Source organism: Protomyctophum parallelum (assembly GCF_964188405.1).
Source record: "Protomyctophum parallelum genome assembly, chromosome: 18".
In the NCBI taxonomy this organism is placed as follows: domain Eukaryota; kingdom Metazoa; phylum Chordata; class Actinopteri; order Myctophiformes; family Myctophidae; genus Protomyctophum; species Protomyctophum parallelum.
Window position 1 is genome coordinate 28,888,045 of NC_139716.1, and position 23,731 is coordinate 28,911,775.

Genomic DNA, 23,731 nt, shown 5'->3' on the forward strand with positions numbered 1-23,731 from the left:
GCATCTACACGCACACACACACACACACACACACACACACACAAACACGCATACACACACACACACGCACACGCACGCACACACTCAGGACATTTTAATCATATCTTAGATTAAACTAGATAATAATATAGGCCTCTATAATAGGCTAGTGTGAAAAAGGTGGGATATATTCCTCAGCCTAGTAGGAAAGTCTGTGGCAGATTTCACGTAAATTACACGCTGCGTTCATGATTTGAGGCTTTTTGTTAAAAACGGGCCAATCCTGCAAACTTTGAAAGCCAATGTTATCCAATAAGGATGGAATAGGAAATATCGGGCAGATCAGTCTTGAACACATGACTATAGAGATAGTGTGAATCTGGAGGAGTAATATCCAAAAATGTGTTTTTCAAAAGTCGGCCTCCTGGTGGCGCTATTACAGGCCGTTCTGGAAGATTTGGGGCAGATGTTCATCGTTGGCATCCAGGGAGTCTGTGTGCAAAACCCTGCACACGCACACACACACGCGGACAGAGTGCATAACATACTCTTTCCCCATGCCTTCGGCAAACATACTCTCTCCCAGTGCCTTCGGCCTGGTGGAGACAATAAATATATGGGGTCAGAGAGGGGACAACATGCTTTATGCATGGTCTTACTTTAAAATACCAAAAATCTCTTAAAGAGGTTGGATGAAAGGTTGGACGAAAGTGAAGACAGCTCACCCCGAAAGTGAAGACAGCTCACCCCCGAAAGTGAAGACAGCTCACCCTGAAAGTGAAAACAGCTCACCCTGAAAGTGAAAACAGCTCACCCACGAAAGTGAAGACAGCTCACCCAGAAAGTGAAAACAGCTCACCCAGAAAGTGAAAACAGCTCACCCCAAAAGTGAAGACAGCTCACCCAGAAAGTGAAAACAGCTCACCCTGAAAGTGAAAACAGCTCACCCAGAAAGTGAAAACAGCTCACCCTGAAAGTGAAAACAGCTCACCCACGAAAGTAAAGACAGCTCACCCAGAAAGTGAAGACAGCTCACCCCCCAAAGTGAAGACAGCTCACCCCGAAAGTGAAGACATCTCACCGGGGTGAGATGTCTGGTGAGTTGTCCGGACCTTCGGGGTGAGATGTCCGGACAACTCACTTGTTACCGAAAGGGGAGCCTCAGTCCTTTTTCTGCAGTTCACACTACAGTTCATCTAAGGTCTGAGTTATTTTGGAGCTTTAAACCATCTGAAAAAAAAGAAGGAAAATGAAACAAAGAAATGGGATTAATATAAAAGTGGACTGCAGGAAAGAAGTAACATTGTTTGCCATCTGATCCTGGAAGTACTAATATGGAGTGAATGGGGAGTGAGCTGTCTATTTCATCCTTCAGTTGCTTTAGGACTTGCCCTACATTCACATCTTGAATCAGTTTATGCTTCTGGACTGACAGACAGTACCAGTAATGACATTTACACTCTTGTATTTGCACTGTCTGCATGCCCTGCCTGCTTTTCTCCGTTGTCTAACGGCTGATCTGATGATGTGGGTGTCGGGAGAGGGTGAGCAGCTACAGTATCTGTGTGTGTACATCTGTATCTGTGTGTACTGTATGCTTAGCCTTTCATGTGTCTTGTTCATGTTTTTATGATGCTGCGTCTCAAGGGGATCATATAATATCCCTGAAATCTATTGTGTTGTTATGTTCAGCCATCAACACATTCATATTGAAATGTATACGTTGTGCTTGTTGTCACTTAATATGAATATCTCTGATATATCTTTGTTTATCTGCACAGAAAGACACTGTGAGGGGGGTTGGGGGGGGGGGGGGGGGGGCTGTTGAAGCCGATGTGTTTGTGTGATTGATTGGTGTCTGAAGATCTGATTGAGGGATGGGCCTGGTGATTGGTTAGAACATGCATCTTGGGTGGATTGCTGTTGTTCTGTGGTTGGTTTATTAGAAATCAATGGGTGGAGCCTACAGAGTATATAAGAGAAACATTTCAGTACAGGAGAGAATGCTGCCATGAGGACAGCTTGACACTTTGCTGCTCCATTGAAGTTGTTTGATTTTAATTATTTTTTCCACCCCCATGTTGTACTCATGGGCCTGGCCTCAGTCCAATAATGTCATGGATCACACCCCTCATGTGAAGTGTTTATATCAGGTTCTTATAATGGCCAAGGGTGCTAAACCTGAACTATCTGCCACACACACTCACTGTGTGAAGTGAGGGGTGCCCTGTATTTATATTGGCCACACCAACTGCCAAGGGTGCTAAACCTGAACTTGAAACAACCCCCCCTCCGCTGCAGTGGGGGGGGGGGGGACTGTGTGTGTGTGTGTGTGTGTGTGTGTGTGTGTGTGTGTGTGTGTGTGTGTGTGTGTGTGTGTGTGTGTGTGTGTGTGTGTGTGTGTGTGTGTGTGTGTGTGCGCGTCGCATCGTGCCGCATTGTGAGCTTGTAGATCGGCTATTTTCAAATTGCTGAAATGCATATTATGGCTGAAGTGGTCACTCTATGTTTTGTAATAATAATCCAAATTTACAAAGTAACTAAGCTGTCAAATAAATGTAGTGGAGTAAAAGTGCAATATTTGCCTCTGAGATGTAGTGGAGTAGAAGTAGCCTATATAAACATATTGGAAATTGGAAATAGTAAAGACAAATACCTTACAATTGTACTTCAATTCAAGTGTCTCAGTCAAGACACTTTACATGTAGAGCAGAAAACCTGTACTTAAGTACAGTAAGTAAATGTATTTAGTTACTTTACACCACTGTGTGGTTCCATTTGTACAGTCTCAGTGTTCAAATATCACTGACACTTACCGGTATGTCAATTTTAGGTCTCAAAGATAACAAACTTGTCAAGCTTGAAATTACCCATTTTGGGCGGGAACCCCTTTTGGTGTTAGCATTATGTTATGCCTTAGCTATTGAAAAATAGCAGATCTACAAGCTCATAGCGCGCCACTCGGTGGCGCGCTATGAGCTTGTAGATCTGCTATTTCTTGAAAAATCAAAGAACGACTGACATAGATACACAGCTTTTTCAGAAAACTGTCAGGATGTAAAAGATAATTGTGTTGACTTTGTTTTTATTCCTTTTTACAGGTCAATACAGGCAGACAGGCGATTCAGTCAAAACAGTCCATTTTCCTTTTTTTCCCCTCTCCCCTGTACCCCACCCCCCTCCCCCTGTCCAGAGACAGCAGACAGATGCAAGGATAGAGTAACTATATATGCACAAAATGTATACAGAGAGTTATGATAGCATACACATACACAGAGTACAGAAACAAAAACAAAAGCAGAAAACAAAAACAAAGACAATAAAGGTACAAAGACTGTAATAGTAAAGAAAAATGGATAAAAGTAAAAAGTAAGTAAAAAGTAACCGCCAACAGCAATCGTAATCCCGTGAGGGAGGTATATTTTCCGGCCAGGTATGTTCCGGTAAAAGATAATTGGGTTGAGAATCACTTAAAAAGGGTGAGAATCACTGCCAATCCCAGAGCCCTGGGAGATGGAGGGAGGGCCACACCTACCCAGAGCCCTGGGAGATGGAGGGAGCGCCACACCTACCTTCAGCTCTCAGTACTCACCACACCATGTAGTCACCCCAGCCGGATGGTACTTATACATTGAGTTTGCGGTGGCCGGAATGAAATCATTTTGTCCTTATAGAAGGATAGGTGAAGCTGCCCAGCAGCACATACGATGCAGTAAGTGAATGGCTCTACATGTTTCTGTTATTTATCGTTTTCCATTTTCATTTTTCTCTAGAATAAGTTATAATATATACAGTTATATATACACTTCACTGCCTGTCCAAGATCAGAAGCAGCCTGTGTTGAACATCAAAGGACATTGGCACAGGTATTAATGTCACAGCTTTTATGCATGTACAGTTTTACGCAGTTTAAAATAGATGTTCATGACTTTAATGTTGATGCTGGTAGAAATGAAGGGCAGATCTTTCATAATTATTTTGCGTGCGCTGCTGGGTAGGTTGAGTCTTTAGCTAATTATACGTCACCATTCATCACTTAACATGCAATAGGCCTATGTTTGTTTTATTTTGATAATCTAAATTAAAGTAAAAGTAAACTGTAAAAATTGTGCGAAGTAAAAACAACAACATTTGCCGCTCTGAGATCTATTGGAAATGATACTCAACTAAAGTACAAAAAAGACCACAACATGTTAAGTGCAGTAGGCCTACATGAGTAAATGTATTTAGCGCGCGCACACACACACACACACACACACACACACACACACACACACACACACACACACACACACGTTATGTGTGCCTATAATGAGTGATAATGGGACAACATGATCTCCTGTGTGTCTCCCGGGGGGAAAGCAAGCTGTCATTGCGTGCGAGTCGCTCCCAGAGGCGTCCAATTCAGCTGTGTGTGTGTGTGTGTGTGTGTGTGTGTGTGTGTGTGTGTGTGTGTGTGTGTGTGTGTGTGTGTGTGTGTGTGTGTGTGTGTGTGTGTGTGTGTGTGTGTGTGTGTGTGTGTGTGTGTGTTGGGGGGGGTGGGGGGGGGGGGGGTGTTACAGCTGGGTTATCAGCGATGGAAATGAAAGCCTGGGTACAGAGGCTAGGTTATCAGTACACACACACTGTATGATTGGCCCTATCTGGACTATCAATAACGCTTGGGACTGGCGGTCCATATCACCTCCAAGGAGGTACGAAAGAACACACCTCCCTCTGAGAAACCACAGAGCAAGAGAACAGGACTGATAAAGACACAGAGAGAGAGAGAGAGAGAGAGAGAGAGAGAGAGAGAGAGGTTGCATAAGTGTGTCAATACACACACACGCACACACGCACACACACACAAATGCGCGCGCACGTGTAGTATATATGCTGAGGGTGAGGTGCTGAATAATTGAAATGTTTGATGTCTGATTATCGTTTAGTACTATAGGCCACATCTTAACAATACACCGCAAATATGTATCGGTACTGGAGTATTTAATGTCATTAAAGTGGAATGAGAGAGAGAGAGAGAGAGAGAGAGAGAGAGAGAGAGAGAGAGAGAGAGAGAGAGAGAGAGATATGGAGGGATGGAGGTGTTTAAGGGAAAGGGAGATGGTGAAGGCAGGAAAAAACACAGTGAACTGTAGCTTCCAGCAGAGACTAAGTGGAGGATTGCGGGGGAGGAGGGAGAAACTAGAGAGAGAGGGGGGGGGGGGGGGGGATTGAGAGAGAGAGAGGGGGAGAGGGGGGGGGGGATTGAGAGAGCAAAAAGGAGGAGGGTAGCTTTCTATTTATAAATGTGAAAAGGAACACTCAGAGAGAGGGTTATGGAAAATAACATGGGGTCTACCAAGAGGGGGGGAATGAGGAGAGAGATAGAGAGAGAGAGAGAGAGAGAGAGAGAGAGCGCTAAAGAAAGATGGATGGGTAAATACTAAATACAGAGAGAGAAACAGAGAGAGGGATCACACGTTTTTTACCTTGACTGACTGACACACGGCGACAGGGCAAGACAATTCACACACAGGAGAGAGGAAGCTATATTATAGGCTCTCCATTCCGAGAATCCCGCACACGCAGTCTCTCTGTGCCGTGCCGTTCGATAGATTGGATGCAACCCACCGCCACCACCACTGCAGTGGCCATGCTGAGGCTATAGTCACTCCTGTCGGGGCAGAAAAAACCTCTTATCTCCAAACCCTAACCCATTCTGACCTGAGATCAGATTCTAAAAATGTCTTCTACATCCTGACAGTTTTCCATTCTGACCTGAGATCAGATTCTATAAATGTCTTCTACATCCTGACAGTTTTCTGAAAAAGCCATGTTTCTATGTCAGTCGTTCTTCGATTTTTCAAAAATAGCAGACCTACAAGCTTGTAGCGCGCCACTCGGTGGCGTGCTATGAGCTTGTAGATCTGCTATTTTTCAATAGCTAAACTTTAGCTATTGAAAAATGCTTTAGCTGCTAAAGCATAACATAGTGCTAACACCAAAAGGGGTGTAGCACAGCTTCACACGTAAAAAAAACAAAAACACATCAAAAGTATAGCAGATCTGCAAGCTCGAAACGCGGCTTGAAATGTTTTGAGCTTGTACATCTGATACTTTTGTCATTTTTGAATTTGAAAAGTAACAGTTATTTCTACATATGAGGTGTGCTCCTGATGATACTGAATATTGCACACGCACACGCACGCACACACGCACACACACACACGCACGCACACACACACACACGCACACACACACACACACACACCTACCACTGAACGTAATGTATACACACCTCCTGTGTTCAAACATGCACGGAGGAAAACCCAGTTTGAACTTGAAGGCTATATTCTTTGCTGTGAGCGACTAGAATACACCAAAAGTTTAAAAAATGCAACGCTCCCTACGTGGTAACTCAACCATGCATGATGAAATTGTACTGTGCATGCATGATGTGACTATAATAACCACAGCAATTACGCAATGGCGTCCGTGGAGAGCTCTTTCTGTTTTAAAGTGAGGAAAAATCAATTGAAGCGAGAAAGAGGAATCAATATTTAAAGGATTTAAAGCATTCGATGACATCATTAAGACCAGAAGATTAGTTTTCCTCAAAAAATATAGTATTGTTGAGGAATGTTTTATCCCATTGGGGGAGCAAAAGCTCCCAGTAAAACCTGTCCCAGTGGACACAGTCCGTTTTAATGAAGAACAAGGCATCCCGAAGCATGGACACCTTGTCGTGGTTGGAAGCACAAACAAACCCAAATGACTGACTTCTATGTAAACCAACATTCGTTAGCGGCCGCACTAAATAGCCAGCCCCCCCCATAGTCCCCCCCCCCCAGTCACAGTTTTCTGGAGCCGTCGCTGGTTGGAAAGTCGAAGGCCTGACGTGTGCCTAGAGTGAGCCCAAGGCAAGCTATATGGACAAGTAATAAGGGTCGCACGACTCTCGCACCCCTCGCTGACAAAGCGTAATCCACCAGGATTCACATCCTCCAGGTTTTGGAGTTTGCGGGGCACAGGATGATACTCAAATGAATGCCATAAGGAAGCGTACACAGTACAGCCTGGTTGTCACGGTACTCAAGGGACCTAGTTCCCCAGATCTACCTATAGACTACTTCAAAAGAGTAGAGACATGCCTACGGGCACAACACCAGTGGGAACTCCGCTGATCTCAATCCCCCCAGATTTGGCACAAACATGCATGGGGATGAATTCATTCTGCTATTATGGCGCCAGAATACAGAACACCCCCCGACATCAAAAAGTGAGACTGCCTATACCCTCCTTCAAAACCGCCCAAAAAAAGAGCACCTGCTATTTGCAACTGGACCTATAGACAAGTCTACTATAGCTTCCCAAAATAAATTACCCCTACTGTTTTTCAGTAAATATGCTTCTACTAGAAATGATGATTTCTTGTCGCGACTGAAGGCCGCATTTACTCTGAAATCCTGCGTCTCGCGTCTGTCACACCACCATTATTATGGTTGCCAATCCACCATGCCTTGTGACATGACATCATGGAGACCCTTATAGATCTCCATATATGGATATATGCCTCGTGACACGTCACGCTATACCATACTGTTTATGGCCATCTCCATACATGAAGATCACGACTCTGACCTCATCTAACCCTGGATAACCATCACCTAGATCTGCACATATGGAGCCGGCCAGCAACTTTTGTTGATCTGACCTCATCAAACCCTGTACACTCAACACTCGCTCCATATATGGCCAGTACAGAATTCATTCCATATTTTGATCTAAAATATTAGCGCGACTTTCGTTCAACTTTGACCCCTCCATCATCCATGTCGACCATGTGATAGAGGGGTAAAAAAAGAACGAAAGTTGCACTAATATTTTTGAATTAGGTCAACAATACAAATGACGTTAGTTAGTTTTGTGGATTAATTTACCTTTACTGCGTGGCCCCGCAGTGCCCCCCACAAAATGACCGGAACTACTTGATATTTCACCAAAACCAGAGCAGAACTCCCACCACGGGACTCTGGCAATCAATTAATACAGTTGCAACCACTATATTAATGGCAAGTATTTCATACAACTTAAGTTAAAAACAATATGAACTATCCCTTTAAGACCGCTGCCATCTTGCCAACAAGGTGCTAACTAGGTGCAATTTCCCATAGCCAGCCCATTCATCCAAACAGAAATGTCCTATCTAATTGTATTAAACAACGTCAAACTCACCAACATTGCAGCTATATGTATGGAAAGCTTGAATTATCCTCGTTCAATCTGTAAAGCTTTTGTTTCATAAAAATCCACCGTAGACAGTTACGAGCTACTTCCTGTCAGAGTGTCAGAGTTTGGGAGTGCTTGGATAATCACTCAGCTGCCCTGCATACCACCTGTTTTGAATTTGCACATAACGCAGGAGGCAGCAGGGGGTTGCTTTACAAAGAAACGACAGGAAGTTGTTCATAACAAGCTTTTGAAACAAAAACTTTACAGATTGAAAGAGGATAATTCAAACTTTCCGTACAGCTGCAATGTTGGTGAGTTTGACGTTATTTAATACAGTTAGATAGGACTTTTCTGTTTGGGTGAATATAGGCTGTCTATCCCATTCTGAACGGGCACCCATTTTGGTGTTAGCATCATGTTATGCTTTAGCTATTGAAAAATAGCAGATCTACAAGCTCATAGCACGCCACCGAGTGGCGCGCTACGAGCTTGTAGGTCTGCTATTTTTGAAAAATCGAAGAACGGCGATTTTTAGAATCTGATCTCAGGTCAGAATGGGTTAATCAGACCAGTGTGTGTCCAGTGGAAACCTCGTATGAATCTGATCTCAGGTCAGAATGGGCTATGGGAAGTTGCACCTTGTTAGCACCTTGCTGGCAAGATGGCAGCGGTCTGAATATAGTCACTAGTATTGTATGTCCTTATTGCGACGGTAATTCGCAGTTTACTATGAAAACCTGCATTTCATGTCAGTCAGTCACGCCTCGTGTCAGTTAGTAGTAGTACGTCACGCCTTGTGACATGCTCAGTGGCGTGCACAGATAGACACTAGGTGGTGCTCTTCTTTCTGTACAGTGTACACTGTACAGCATGTGGACCATGGTGACATTGATCAATTCTTGATGAAAAGCTATATTATTTATGCCCCAAAATCTATAAATCTCACACTATTAAGGCAACCGGCCGGTTTCACTTGAGCACCTGCCCCTCTAAATGTCACTGGACACGCTCCATATATGGCCGTCTCCATATATGAAGATCACGACACTGACGTCATCAAACCCTGGATAGCCATACATGGAGAAGACTGGATCACTATACCTAGATCTGCAGATATGGAGCCTGGCTCCATTTACCATTTACATCTGGCCTCACGGACACATGTTGATCTGACCTCATCAAACCCTTTAGATGGGCCCAGGCCGTAGCGTAACGGTCTGGGCACCGGACTGGTAATCCAGTCGCAGTGTGCCGCGGGTTCGACTCCCGGACCCGACACGGCCTTTACTGCATGTCATCCCCCCATCTCTCTCCCGTTTCCTGTCAGCCTACTGTCTGTCCCTTCGAAAATCAATAAAAGGCGTAAGCCGCAAAAAATAAAAACCTTTAGATGGAGCTGACCTGTTCTGACATTCCATATGTTGATCCTTCCCCACCCATCCTTCCCGTCTCCCTTTTGACTGATGCCTGTGACACGTCCATTCAAACTCTAGACGGGCCTGCCCCAAAGTATTTAGTGCAGCCGTGCCTGGCAGCACTAATAGACATAATGTTTATTGATTTTTCTTTACAACATAGTAATTTCAAAGCAATTATTGACATATATTTCCCCCCCCACATCCCCATGGCAGCACAAATACAAAACAAAATCTTCGAAGAAACATCAGGAAATGTCCATAAATACAGAACAAAACAAAAGAAAAAAAGATAATAAAAAAAACGCATTACATACAGTTAAACAAACAAATGCACAATGTCCTGGCCTTACTAATTAGCACACATTTTACATTTTACGGTTTCTGGAATGTATGTAAAACTGGGTTATGGAGACACATAACACAAACGGGAGAGACAGGTCTGTAGTACTCGGGAACAGATGACAGTCAACACCATGATCAGCTATAGCCATTATCGTCAAAAAGCAATAGAGAAGTGTCTGACAGAATGGAAACCTGTCAATAGCAGACTCATGAAGGTTAGAAGGTTAAGGTGGAAGCCCCTGTCATCCAGTGCTATTACCCGAAATGATAGTGACATTAACAAAACAAAGGTTGAATTAGAAGGTACACAATATGGTTACGTTAATAATGGAGGGATTTTAATGCATGCAACAACAAAGGAGAGAGGCTGTTGGAAGTTGGAACTCTACCATCTACGACCTGGTCATCAGAGGCACACTCTTTCCACATTGCGAAATCCATGAGCTCACTTGGTGGAAGGGACGGATCACCTATAATGACCAATGGCACCTGACGGAAATCACTGTTGTCAGTCACGACGGGTCCGGGGAGCTGATAACTGCTATCTAGTACCAGCAACACTGAAGCTGAAACTGAGGAGTGCTAGCTGGGAATGAACAACAGGGCGCCAAGCCAACCGTTTGATGTGGAGAGTAAGTGATGTCAGCGTGAAAAGTTACAGGCACATGAAGGTTGCCTTACTTGCCTATACAAAGGGACTCGGGAGTGGATTTAAAGTGGACACCTGGCAATTCAGATAAAAGGAGAACCCAAGAAGCTCATGGAAGCAAAGTCAGAAAGATTACAAGATCAATGCAAACTGAAGTACAAGGAAAGTGACTAGAGTGAACAAGAGGGAATATAATATGAGCAATCTTGGCGGTGGGTATCATGGAATAGGAGATATTAGAGATATAAGTGGAGGCTCGATGGACAGATGACCACGCCCAACAGCAGAGGCTGAAATGCAAGACCAGAGACTGACCTTCATGTAAGGAAATAGAACTAATTCCAAATCAATACTGAGCGGAAAGGTTCTGAACTCAGTGCAGAGCTGTTCAAAGTACATGCAGAATTTGCAGCCAAACTGCTTCAGCAAATCTCTTCACAGACATATTGGCAGGGAAGAAAATGCCAGATGAACGAACAGTGAAAATAATCGTGAAAATTCTATTCCCTGAAGAAGGCCGAAAGGTCGAAACGTTGGATTCTTGTCAATAAATATACAGCGTCGTGGCTACGAGTGTGCGGCCTTTTTCTCATTTTTACGTAATCGTGAAAATACCAGATGAATGTACAAGGTATTTTCACAATTTCATAATTACGGTGCCGACCTCTCAATATTCCGACCTCCCATAATTCCGAACTAACACTATCTCAAACAGTAACCCTAAACTTAACCCTGAACCTAACCTTTTTCGGAATTATGGGAGGTCGGAATATTGAGAGGTCGGAATAATGGGCAGACACCACCAACTGGTGGGGAACCACCCTTTTGTCCATTCCAAGCAACATCTTTGTAAAAATATATATATGTAAATAATGTGATATGCAGTGAGGAATGAATAAGCCGGTTTATGGGAAAGAGAGTGGATGTGCTGACCAGATATTCAGAGGGATATTACATTGTGCATAACGGACATCCATATACCATCTCGCCAACTAGGAAACGATGACTATACATTTTTGAATTCAGCAGTGAACCGAGATTGTCTGATGTCAGCACTGTAGCCCTACATTTTTCAACTCGGACATACTCATAAACTGGGTGCTGCCAAAGATTAAGAACATCCTTAGAGAAGCCTGAGGCATCAGATGGACACTTTTCTCAACATTAGAATATCTTGACTTTGCAGAGGACTTGGCACTGGGCCCATATCCACCACCACAGGCAGGCAAAGAAAGAAAAAGAAAAACATCCTGCTATCTCAACACCTTTGCGCACTACAGATAGGCCTCAGAAAACAGAAGTAATGACCCTGAACACAGAAGGAGCATACTGTACGTCTACTGTACCACTGAATAATTTACATATCGTTGGTGCAGCGGGCAGCAACTCTTATCTCCATATTTAAACGTTATTTATTTTTGTAAATTAACGCCCTATTTGATCATAGGCCTACATACAACAGCATGAAAAGCAGCAAACCCACAAGGGTGCAACTCATTTTGAGCACGTAGATCTGCTACCTTTGCTAATTACTATTTGCTATTTTTTAATTTGAATCCTGAAAAGTAACAGTTTTGGACATAGTGAGGTTCCCACCCAACAGCAGTGGCGTGCACAGACATTTAGAGGGGCAGGTGCTCAAGTGAAAAAAGGGCACCTTGCAGTGTGTGGAACCGGCCGGTTGCCTTAATAGTGCGAGATTTATAGATTTTGGGGCCTAAATAATATATTAGACGCTTTGAATTGATCAATGCCACCATGGTCCACATGCTGTACTGTACCAAAAAGTACAAAACTTTTTCTTTTTTTTAAAAGGGCACATTTGTCCAGAGGGAAAAGGGCAGGGGGTGACACTAGCACCCCCTAGTGTCTATCTGTGCACGCCACTGCCCGACAGAGACGATTATCTAGACGGCACTGCCAGTCAGATACAATAGAGGAGCAGGCGGAGACATCCAAAGTCGAGTCAGGAAGGCTAGAAAGTATAACACCTCCGAAATGGTGTGAAAGTCATTCCCAGTACAGTACAGCACAAACAAAGTACAAAGATACAATTGTAGAGATGTTCCTGCCAATCTGCTATGTGCTCACAATGCTGGCTCATGATTGACAGGACACACGACCTCCCTGAGCTCATTTCACATTCTGAGGTTCAAGAGAAAATCGAGAGAACATTAAAGCCTGGCGACGTGAGGTGAAGAGAACATCGACACATTCATCATGAGTAGCTGAAGATGGATCGGACACATCATGAGGATGTCACAGTTCTGCCCTTCATTGTCTGGACACCAGGGGGGGAAACGGAAGGGAGGAATATAGGAGGAAAGGAAAGAGAGGAAGAAAAAGAAGAAAAAAAACACTGGTTTTCAGTTGTAGAACACCCCTGGGCTACTCAAATTACCATTAACCATTTTATGGTTAATTGTGGGACTTAATAGGTAGCTTGTGGGCACAATTTAGAATGGTTGAGATTTATCAGGAAAGATCATCTAGTGTTGTAACTCATCCACTACTTGTATATAGGCCTATATTATGTTGACGACTGAACGATTATAATTGATTCTCACCATATTATATTGGTGTACAAATCGGGCGGCTCTGAATTAAGCTGCCACCGTTTGACACGGGCACTCACTCGGCTATAGACGAATCCGCCGAGCGGACACCATAACTGCGGTGTCGAGGGGGCGATAATGAGAGCCGGTTGATCGACTCAGCGGTTATGATTGCACCCAGCTGGGCAGCGCTTCGTAGATTTGTCTATATACTCTTCACTGGGGTGCAGCTGCTTCTTTTTGTGTCTATGACCTTTTTTTTCCTTTTTGTCTATATGGTCCGCATTTTGTTGTTGTGCCTATGCGTCATGTTGTCGCTTGATTAGGAACCCCTGTGTCAGTGGGAATCAATCAGTGATTGGGAATTTGGTGCAACTGAGCACCTGAGTACTGTACTGTGCTATTGTCTCGCATATACCTACATGTCTGCCTGCCAAAATATGTCCTGCTGGCCTGCTCGCTTTGCCTACAAAAATGGCAACAAAAAAATACGGGGAAGCAGAGTTTTGCTTCTACGGGCCGACGGCGTGGAACAAACTCCCACTGTACCTTCGACAGGCAGCCTCTGTAGACATTTTTAAAGCACAGCTCAAGACCCACTTCTACACTCTTGCTTTTAATTGATCTTTAATTTTTTTGTTTTTCATGTCCTCACTGTATTGCATTACTGCTCTTGTTTTTTAATATTTAAGCCTTGCTTTTCTTTTCTTTTTTTCTCCATTGCTCTGTAAAGCACTTTGAGCTGCATTTCATGTCATGAAAGGTGCTATACAAATAAAGTTTTATTATTATTATTATTTATTATTGTTATAGTGGTCTGCTGTTAGGCTTAGGCACCGCTCAAAATTTTTAACCAATAAATAAATCAAATAAAGAAAATATTGTAGTTTTTGCTGCATGGGATCACCAACTCTTTTTTCTTGCAGAAACAGCTCCTCCCCTTTCTTAGAAGTCCACATCCTCCGGGTTGCTTTGGTTTATTCCAACAACACTATACGTCTTTGGCAGTGGTGGTGCTAAATATAATGCAGTTTGATTTGGCGTCAGGGATGCTCACCAAATGCATTATAAAGCTCGCCCACACGCACCACAGTCACAGACAGCCAGGCAGTAGTGGAGATCCTTTGTCGCATACAATGTAGGCCTATACATACAATGTAATAGGCACGAAGGGCAGAAAGTATAAGTAAATATACCCACTGGAGGGGAATGCCTAACGTGTCTGTGTGACACTGACACAAAACAAAAGCGAGAGAAATCAACCTCCCTGGAGGCAACTGCATGCAAACCGAGGGTTTCAAGTAGAGACGGCACTAGAGAATGAGGAGTTTATTACATCGCCATGCTGAAGTCTATACACACTCAAGAGCCTTCATTTATAGCACTAATGCCTCCAAGTCACAGTTGCCTTATACATCCTTGAGAGTTGAGGGGTAGGAATGTTTGTTTGGTCCATTTGTCTGGCTGTTGTGGCTCTCTCTGACCTGTGCTCTCTTATAATGGCAGCTTGTGCTTGTTGAGTATTCTCTACTGTTCCAGTAATTGTAAGTCACTATGGGTAACAGCGTTTGGCACAAATGATAATGTCAGTGGAAAGCAAAAAAAAAAAAGGGAGGCAGAATCCATTACTGCCTGGCCACCTGCCGTTCGTTTTAAAAGGATGGCTCAAGGTTTCCCCCTAGTGGTAGAAATGGCAGATAGGCCTATAGCTTTGCTACACTGAGACCCCCTTTCCACCGGTTGGTTCCCAATGGGAACCGGTTCAGTTCTTTGTGGTTCTTAGTCCATGAGCCAGCTAGAGCTCCGAAATTGGTTGGAAAAACTAGACCTATAATTATTAAATTGTTTAAAGGCCTCAATACAAGTAAATTAATACATGATAACCCTTCCACAGTAGTAGATTTTTATTTAGCATATTGTTTAGCATTTTTTCCTACATAATGCCTCATTTGCATATTGGCCAATCAGAAGAGGTCAGGTTTTTGGGCCTGGCCAATCAGAACAGGGCAGGTGTGTGTGTGTGTGTGTGTGTGTGTGTGTGTGTGTGTGTGTGTGTGTGTGTGTGTGTGTGTGTGTGTGTGTGTGTGTGTGTGTGTGTGTGTGTGTGTGTGTGTGTGTGTGTGTGTGTGTGTGTGTGTTAAAAATAAATCAATGGTGCTTTCACAACCTGAAGAAGCACAATGAAAACAACTGTGTGCACAATCTGATATTCAAATCATATAAACGTATTGGTCTTATTCAGAATCATAATGAGGTCTGAGGTCATAAACGTTGTAAACCCAGTGAATGGCAAATCCTTTTGCCATGCATTTCAACGCCCCACCGATCTGATTTACAGTACAGGCCCTACGTACATGTTCTCCAAACAGTCTAGCAGGAATTTGACCCAGATTTGGTGTCGGCATGGAGCTGTTTATATAAAATGACAACGTGCTGAGTAGCAGGGAAGCACGAAACCCCGCTGGATAAACTGAGAGTACCGTGACAAAATCTGTCTGCCTAAATTAAAATGCTCTTGTGAGTCCTGCCATTTTGTCACCACGGGGGGGATGCCTGCATGCTGCTGAGTCAAGAATAAAAAAAAATCAAGAGAATCAGGAATCATGAATAAAAGATTCAAGCTGGTACAAGCTGTTAAATGTCGGAGTTGGGTGTGTAAACTGTAACTTCTCAGGCACCATGTTTGGTGGTGGTATCTGCTATTTGTTATGTTTTCGTATGACGCTGTAGTTGTAGTATGATCAATCACTGCAGGGCATTACTTTACGAGTAACAGCAATGGGGATATCTTCAGGATTAAGCCGGGGAATATGTAATAGTATCACATTCATGTCCTGCATTATGCCTCTGACCCTCCGACCAACAGGGCAATGACCTGCTTCAAATCCACCCTTCACTTTCACCTATCATTACACACCGACTAGTATTGTGTGCACATGTAAATGAAGTCAGGTTAAAAAAAACAAAAGCGAAGGGACTTAAAGCTGCAATCTGTCGTCCTACCGGGATTCAAACCAGGGTCTCCCATACAAGAGAGTTGACCAAATATCTACTGCTCAGCAAAGAGGTATAGTCCCTGTTTGGCCGTGGCTAGATATTGTGCTTTAATATGAGTTTATGCTACTTCGATAATAGCAGAGCCATTAAACCTCAGAGTTACGACAACTCCGTTCACTTCATGTTGGACCGGAAGATGACAGAATGCACTGGACTCAGGCAACAGCACAGCTTTAATGATGTTAAATTCCTTAATTGTTTCAGATCGTTTTGTAGTAATAATACAACATAAACATTACAGAGACTTTAGTGGTGTAGTTGCAATACTTTAAAACAGTTGTCATGTTGCACACGACTAAAATTGCTGAATTGCCGTGAAAACAATGTATTTCAAACTCCAGCTTGGGAGACCACCTCCAATCACCGATGGAAAGTAACTAAGTACATAATTATGTACTGAAGTACGTACTTAATATAAATATTCTTTACAGTCGATGACATGGATAACGGCAATTCTTTAATGTAATTACAATTTCAAACAGAGAAAATTAAGCTTCCTTCTGCTCAGTCATTCACTTTGAAATCTCTACGGTCATGATCTGCAGAGGAGCGGTCTCCTTCCTCTCCACCGTCAACGCGGGGTCAAACGTTGGGTATATTTTGTCCTTGAAGCAGCAGTTGTTGTACGTGAAGATGTGAGCCTTGGCGTCCACGTTGTAGAAGGCCACCTTGCCCTCGTCGTAGTCCACAAACACCCCTATGGTCTTGGGCCGGGGAGACAGCGACACGGCGACGGGCTTCTTGGCGAATACCACGTACTGCTTGCCGTCCCGGTGGCCCATGGCCCACAGGCCTCTCTCGGGGGACGGCGTCACGTACTCCCTCCTGTTCACCGTGCCGGAAGCAACGCCCAGCGCCCAGTTGGACTTCTCCCGAACCGCCACCTCCCAGTAGTGGCGGCCCATGTTGAAGCCCTTTGTCGCCAGGGCGCACAGGTTCTCCGTGAACCTCAGGGGATTCGTGGGGACCTTTTGTTTCTTCGGGGACTGCCTGACTTCCTTCCCGTCCTCGGAGATGACGAGCCAGGGTCCCGCGGTGTCGGGGTCGATGGTGATGTCCTCTGTTATGGAGACGATGGGGAACGTGGGATTAGAAGTATATACTGCTTCATGTTACAGGGATATGTGTTGAGGTGTCTCTCACTTTGACTCTCCAATTAATCCGATATTTAGTCACAAGCTCTAGTTGTACTTTTCATTGGTTAAATATTTCACTTAAATATGTTTTGAAATAGTAAGAATAGCGAATCTACAAGCTTGTAGATCGGCTATTGTTGCTACTTTTGCATGGCACTGTATCACGATGAGGAAATAGTTGGGGCATTCTTTTAGAAACAAAACATACAAATGAAGTATCGTGGAGGTAGGCCTACAAGGTTTCTGCCCGAAAGCAACACATTTAAGATAAATAAAAAATGACATTTACCAGCAAATCGCTGAATCTTACTGAGCTCTGCAAAATGAAGGGGGGAAAAAAACACAAAAATGTTTTCAGTTACTGTGTTCACAATTATATTTGTGATGTTGAATATTTACCACTTAGGGTTATTTCTCAACCTATTTGCAGTCATTTCAAAGAACCTCTGTTTGATATCATTATGCATTGCCCCACACACCCATTTGTTGGGACCTCAATCTACACTGTAACTGTAAGCTCAGTGTGTCTCAACTTCTGCACAGACACACATTTTGTGACGACCCTGGAAGATCAGAGCCCTCTGCCTGAATTTACATTTCCATACAGACATACTGTAGTATCAGTAGGCGGAGAGAGAGATCTCGGATCGTTTGGCAAAGTGATACTGGCATCCAGTGTTGTTTTTGGCAGCAAATTTCTATTTTAGTTTAGTCATAGTCTTTGAACTGAAACTTCATTTAGTTTTAGTCACATTTTAGTCACCTGGAATGTCTTAGTGTTAGTCTAGTTTTAGTCGACTAAATGTCATAAGATTTTAGTTGACTAAATCTACAGTTGATTTAGTCGACTTGCTGAAAATAGCCGATCTACAAGCTCACAACGCGTTGCGACGCGTAGTGTAGTGCAACCAAGTGTAAAATGACTCATACTGGATCTCTTGTCCACTAGTCCCTTCCTAACATTTTAGTCTAGTTTTTATTTGTCGACGAAATTGTCAGTATATTTAGTCTTAGTTTTAGTCATCGTAGCTTAGTTTTCATTTAGTTTCCATTTGATTTTGTCAGTGAAAAAAGGTAGTCGACGAACATTTTTCGTCTTAGTTTTAGTCGACGTCTGAAACAACACTGATACTGGCATCAGGCTTACCAGCCGCTGCCTGATTGTCCATCTGCAGGTTGACGAGCTCCCTGGCCTTGCCCAGAGCAGCTCGTATGCAGCCAAGGAAATCCACCTCATACACTGCGATGGCCGACCAGTTCTGAAGAGACTGTGGTGTGCGGCAAATCTGGCTGTAATCCTGTAAAAAACATGGTGACAGACAGGTATTATAGTTCTTGATGGAGTAAAGCTTAGCTTGTGTCTGTTCCATTATGTGAAAGATTACAATTAGGCTTCAATATGTATTTCCATTTGCTTACAATACTGTACTGTACTGTGTGCACTGATTTGTGTATATATTTTTCTGTCTGTATCTTTTAAAACCATGCTGAAAACAATAAAACAATGATTGTTAAAATAAGCTTTTTTTATTTGGGGCCTTTAATGTTTATCTGCAAAAGATATGTTTTCTATTATTTTTCTGTTTTATAAATGTCTTTGAAAAGCATCACATCATGTAATCAGGTTTCATTTGACGCTTCACGTTTACAGACTAATTAAATTTCTATTCTTTTCTAAAATGTTATACGGTATCATTTTGGAACAAAAGGCCCACACATATATTGTCGGCCCGTTATGAGATCAAACTTGAGTTATTGTAGTTACTTTGTAGATTTGTAGATTATTATTACAAAACATACGTTAACCACTTCAGCTCTATAATATACATTTTGACCGTTTGAAAATAGCCGATCGACAAGCTGCACAATGCGTCGCAGATCAGCTATTTTCAAATCATTTTTAATACATTCGAAGATTTGCGATGGGACATTCTGCATGATGGGTACTTTTACATTTGGTACTTTATTTACATTTCGATACCAATACCTTTGTACTTTTTATTATAGTTTTTTTTTATGTGGCTTATTCGCCTTTATTACATTTTTTATTGAGGGATAGATACAAAGTGGGCTGACAGGAAATGGAGAGATGGGGGGGGGGTTGGGTGACATGCAGTAAAGGCCGTCGGGATCGGGAGTCGAACCCGCGGCACACTGCCAGACTGGATTACCGAGCCAAGGTGCCTGGACCGCTGACTGCTGAGCCTCAGGCCCGGGCCTGAATAGGGGACTTTTACTTGTAACAAAGCACTTCTACATTACAGTATTGATACTTTTACTTATACCGTTACTTACCGTTTTACTTAACCCATTCTGGACGGGAACCCCTTTTGGTGTTTTAAACATTATGTTATAATTTAGCTATTGAAAAATAGCAGATCTAGGTCTGCTATTTTTTGAAAAAATGTGGTGCAAAGCTTTGAATATATATTCTTTCAGAGCGAACGTTTTTAACTCAAACCTTTGCTTCTGGGAGGTGGGTCCCTGAAACAACACATTTTCAGATGGGGGTCAGCGGCCAATTTCATATATCTTCGGGGGTCCTTGACATGAAATATCGAGAACCACCGATATAGAAACATTTAAAAATATATATTTTTTAAATTTCGACGTCAGGCCTAAAGTAAAAAAAAATGTGAGTATACTTTTTCCACCACTGAAAGTATATCTATGTGAGATTTAAAAACAAAAACAGACCTGTAGCAGTGACATGTGATCCTCGACCTGCAGGAGCTTCTCCAGCTCTGCATACTTTTTCTCCAGAACAGAGATCTCCTCCTGAAGCTCACGCACGAAGCCCTCGAACCTATAGGGGTGTAACAATATATATTTAAAACCCATTCTGACCTGAGATCAGATTCATACGAGGTTTCCACTGGACACACACTGGTCTGATTAACCCATTCTGACCTGAGATCAGATTCTAAAAATGTCAGTCGTTCTTCGATTTTTCAAAAAATAGCAGACCTACAAGCTCATAGCGCGCCACTCGGTGGCGTGCTATGAGCTTGTAGATCTGCTATTTTTCAATAGCTAAAGCATGACATGATGCTAACACCAAAATGGGTTCCTGTTCAGAATGGGGTCAAAGCGATACGATACGTATCATGATACCTGGTTACATGATACACAATACGATACATGGACAATATTGGTTCATTGTCATGGCGATGCGATACTATTCAATGATTTAAAATCGAGTATAGCTATTCAGCAAAGAAATTAAATATGTGTGAAACATGTGGATAGTGCAGGTTTTGTGTGCATAGTGCAAGGGAAGATGTGTGAATATGGAAATAAATTAAACAAAGTAAACAGTGATTCTCTGGCAAATACAAAGACATTATATTTTGAACACATAATAGACAAACCCGCACCTCGATATGAACACAGAGAATACGCACATTTATCGATAAACCAATTGTAGTGATATGGAATGGAAAAGTAATTAAACCCCTCTTCCTTCTTTTGAAATTACCATATATCGGTATCTGAAAAGTATCGGTATTGGCACTTATTTGTCATATCGGGTCATATCGGTATCGGCAAATATGCCAGTCTAACCACCGATCCGACACAGGGGTATAAGGGTTTGACACTATGGCAAATAATATGTTGGGGCATGTGGAGTTTGCTTTGGAGTTTCCCAAACTGCAAGTGCACAGTAAAGCGAGTCTGCTACTGTATAAACACAACACGAGATATTTAGCTAGATAGCTAGAAAAACAACACGAGATCACAATACTAGTATCTGTATTCGGTATCGGTATCGGCTAACGCAAGGATCGGATCGGAAACGAAAAAAGTGTATTGGAATTTGGGACATATCCCCAATATCGATATACTTCGATTCTTGAAATTAAAATGGATTTTTCGATGGATATGTTACTATTATCGTTACAGCCCTACTCAAACCTCCGCTGCACGGCATCATGCCTCGCCTCCATCTCTGCCATCAGGGTGCTGTGCGTCTGCTCCAGGGACGCCATCAGAGCGCTGAACGCCTGGACACTCGACTCCATCTCCTTCTGCGCGATATCCTACAATTAAGACATGGCAGGTGCAGGTCACACATTATTAAAAACATGTTATCATGTGTGCATGCTGCGTACATGAGACAATTCAGTATAGTTATCAAAGTGGGGTTCGGGTCAAACTTGTACATAGTGGACTTTTGTTGACACACAACATAGTTGTAAGTAAAAGTCTGGAATTCAAAATGAATGAGGAAAAGCATAAAAGTATTGACTTAAAAATGTACTTAAAGTACGAAAAGTAAAAGTACTCATTATGCAGAATGTCTCATTTCAAAGTTTCTAATGTATAAAAGTATTTTGAAAATAGCAGATCTACAAGCTCACAATGCGTCACATTGTGAGCTTGTAGATTGGCTATTTGCAAATGGGGCTGAAGTTGTTACTGTATCGTATGTTTTGTAATAATAATCAAAAAAGTAATTAGTATCTAAAGTTTTCAAATAAATTAAAGTGTAAATTAAGAGTAAAAGTGCAATATTTGCCTCTGATATGTAGTGTAGTGAGTATAGAAGCAAAAGAAGGCCTACTGGAAATTGGAAATACTCAAGTACAAATAACTTGATATTGTATTTAAGTACAGTACTTAAGTTAATGTACTTAATTGGGACATTTTACATAATGAGTAATTTCTACTTTGGTCATTTGGGTACATTTTGATACCAATACTTTTACTTCAATGCATTTTGATTAACTTTTACTTGTAACGGAGTAGTTCTACATTGCAGTATTGATGCTTTCACTTGAGTAACAAATGTGAGTACTTTTTCCACCACTGACCGTTCACCCGTGCCCTGGCTGCCTGGCAGCACACAGGGTCTTTTAAATGGACGGATGGACATCATAGTGATTGTGTGCAACCCACCCTGCTTCGTTCCATGCAACAGTTGATCTCCTCGACCCTCTTGTCTCTGTCTTTTATCATCAGCTCCACCTCCCTCTCTCTCCTCTTGATCTGCGACTGAGGGGAGAGGGGGGAAAAGAATAGATAGGAACAGAAGGGGTGTGATTAACTACTGTACCCCTACGTGATGTACCCCTATCAGCAGTATCAGAGTCAGCTTTATTGTCACATCACAGGTCAGTGTTTACATCAGGGTCCTAGTGCTTTTTCTGGTTTTATCCTCTTAGCAGATTTTGTATTGACCTGTACTTTCCTCGAACTGTATACCCATTCTGCAGACGGTTGATAAAATGTCCAATCAATCAAACTGACACATCTCACCATTTTTAGCTGCACCTCCGACTCCACGGTCACCACGTGGTGCCGGCTGTGGTCCGTCTCAGCGCAGAACTGACAGATCAGCTGCTCCTCTTTTTTGCAGAACCACTCCAGGATCCTGTTGTGCGTGCCGCACACCCTCTCCTCCAGGTTCGCCAGCGGCTCTATCAGCTTGTGTTTGCTCAGAGCCGCGGACGTCTTGTGAGGCTCCAGGTGAGCCTCGCAGTAGGACGCCATGCACACCAGGCAGGACTTCAGGGCCTTCAACTGCAGGCCCTGCACGCAGACGTCGCATGGCACCTCGCCCGGTTTGGCCACATTGGCCATGCATGATGTGGCCGAACCGGGCTTGGGCTGCTCCGTGTTCTTGTTTTTGAAGAGCTCGACGACGTCCCGGAATGAGGTGTTGACCCGAAGCACGGGCCGTTTGTAGAACTCCTCCTTGCACAGGGGACACCGACACACGTCCCAGCTGTCCCAGTACGTCTCCAGACAGGTCTTGCAGAAGTTGTGGCCGCACGGCGTGGACACGGGATCGGTGAACGGCTCCAGGCATACCGAACAACGAAACTGATACTCGGCCAGCGTTGACATTACTGCGAATACAAAAGTTAGCCATGATTAGAAGGATAAATTGCAGTATGTCATCATGGATGAGAGTTAAAATCGACTGAATAGATGAGCTCCCAAATGAACCTGCCAACTGGTTCAAACTACACATGCAGACTAGACAAAGTATGGCTGTGCCGCTCATATCTGGTAAATGTGAAGCCACAGGCTCATGCATGGTAGGCCTATAGCTAAATGTTCACCACACACTAGCTCTGGTTCATAGCCTTCTACTGCTTCAGTATAAGGCTATGGGGAAATCAGACCAGCCTCTCCTCTTTAGCGTAAATAAAAAGAACGTTTTTGCTACTCACCAAAACAAAGTCATTAGAAAGCCTACTTTCCTTAGTGGACGCACTCTGATCGCCCCACCACACGTATAAACAGTACTTTTTGGCCAAAAGGGGATTTTTATTTACGCTAAAGAGGAGAGGCTGGTCTGATTTCGATTTGAGATTCAAAACCGAAAGCCCTTATACTGAAGCAGTAGAAGGCTATGGACCAGAGCTAACCACCCAC

The 23,731-nt window shown here is 43.1% G+C and overlaps 1 protein-coding gene across 1 annotated transcript; it reads right to left on the reverse strand.

Annotated features, from left to right (window-relative positions):
- Window positions 1–16,723: 16,723 nt before the first annotated feature.
- Window positions 16,724–23,197, reverse strand: LOC310876058 (E3 ubiquitin-protein ligase TRIM39-like; the record flags this gene model as incomplete). Its single annotated transcript, XM_083789505.1, has 6 exons — window positions 16,724–17,271; window positions 18,495–18,645; window positions 20,045–20,153; window positions 21,263–21,387; window positions 22,247–22,342; window positions 22,607–23,197. 6 exons carry the CDS (start codon window positions 23,195–23,197, stop codon window positions 16,724–16,726), a joined length of 1,620 nt encoding a protein of 539 aa, XP_083645631.1.
- Window positions 23,198–23,731: the final 534 nt, after the last annotated feature.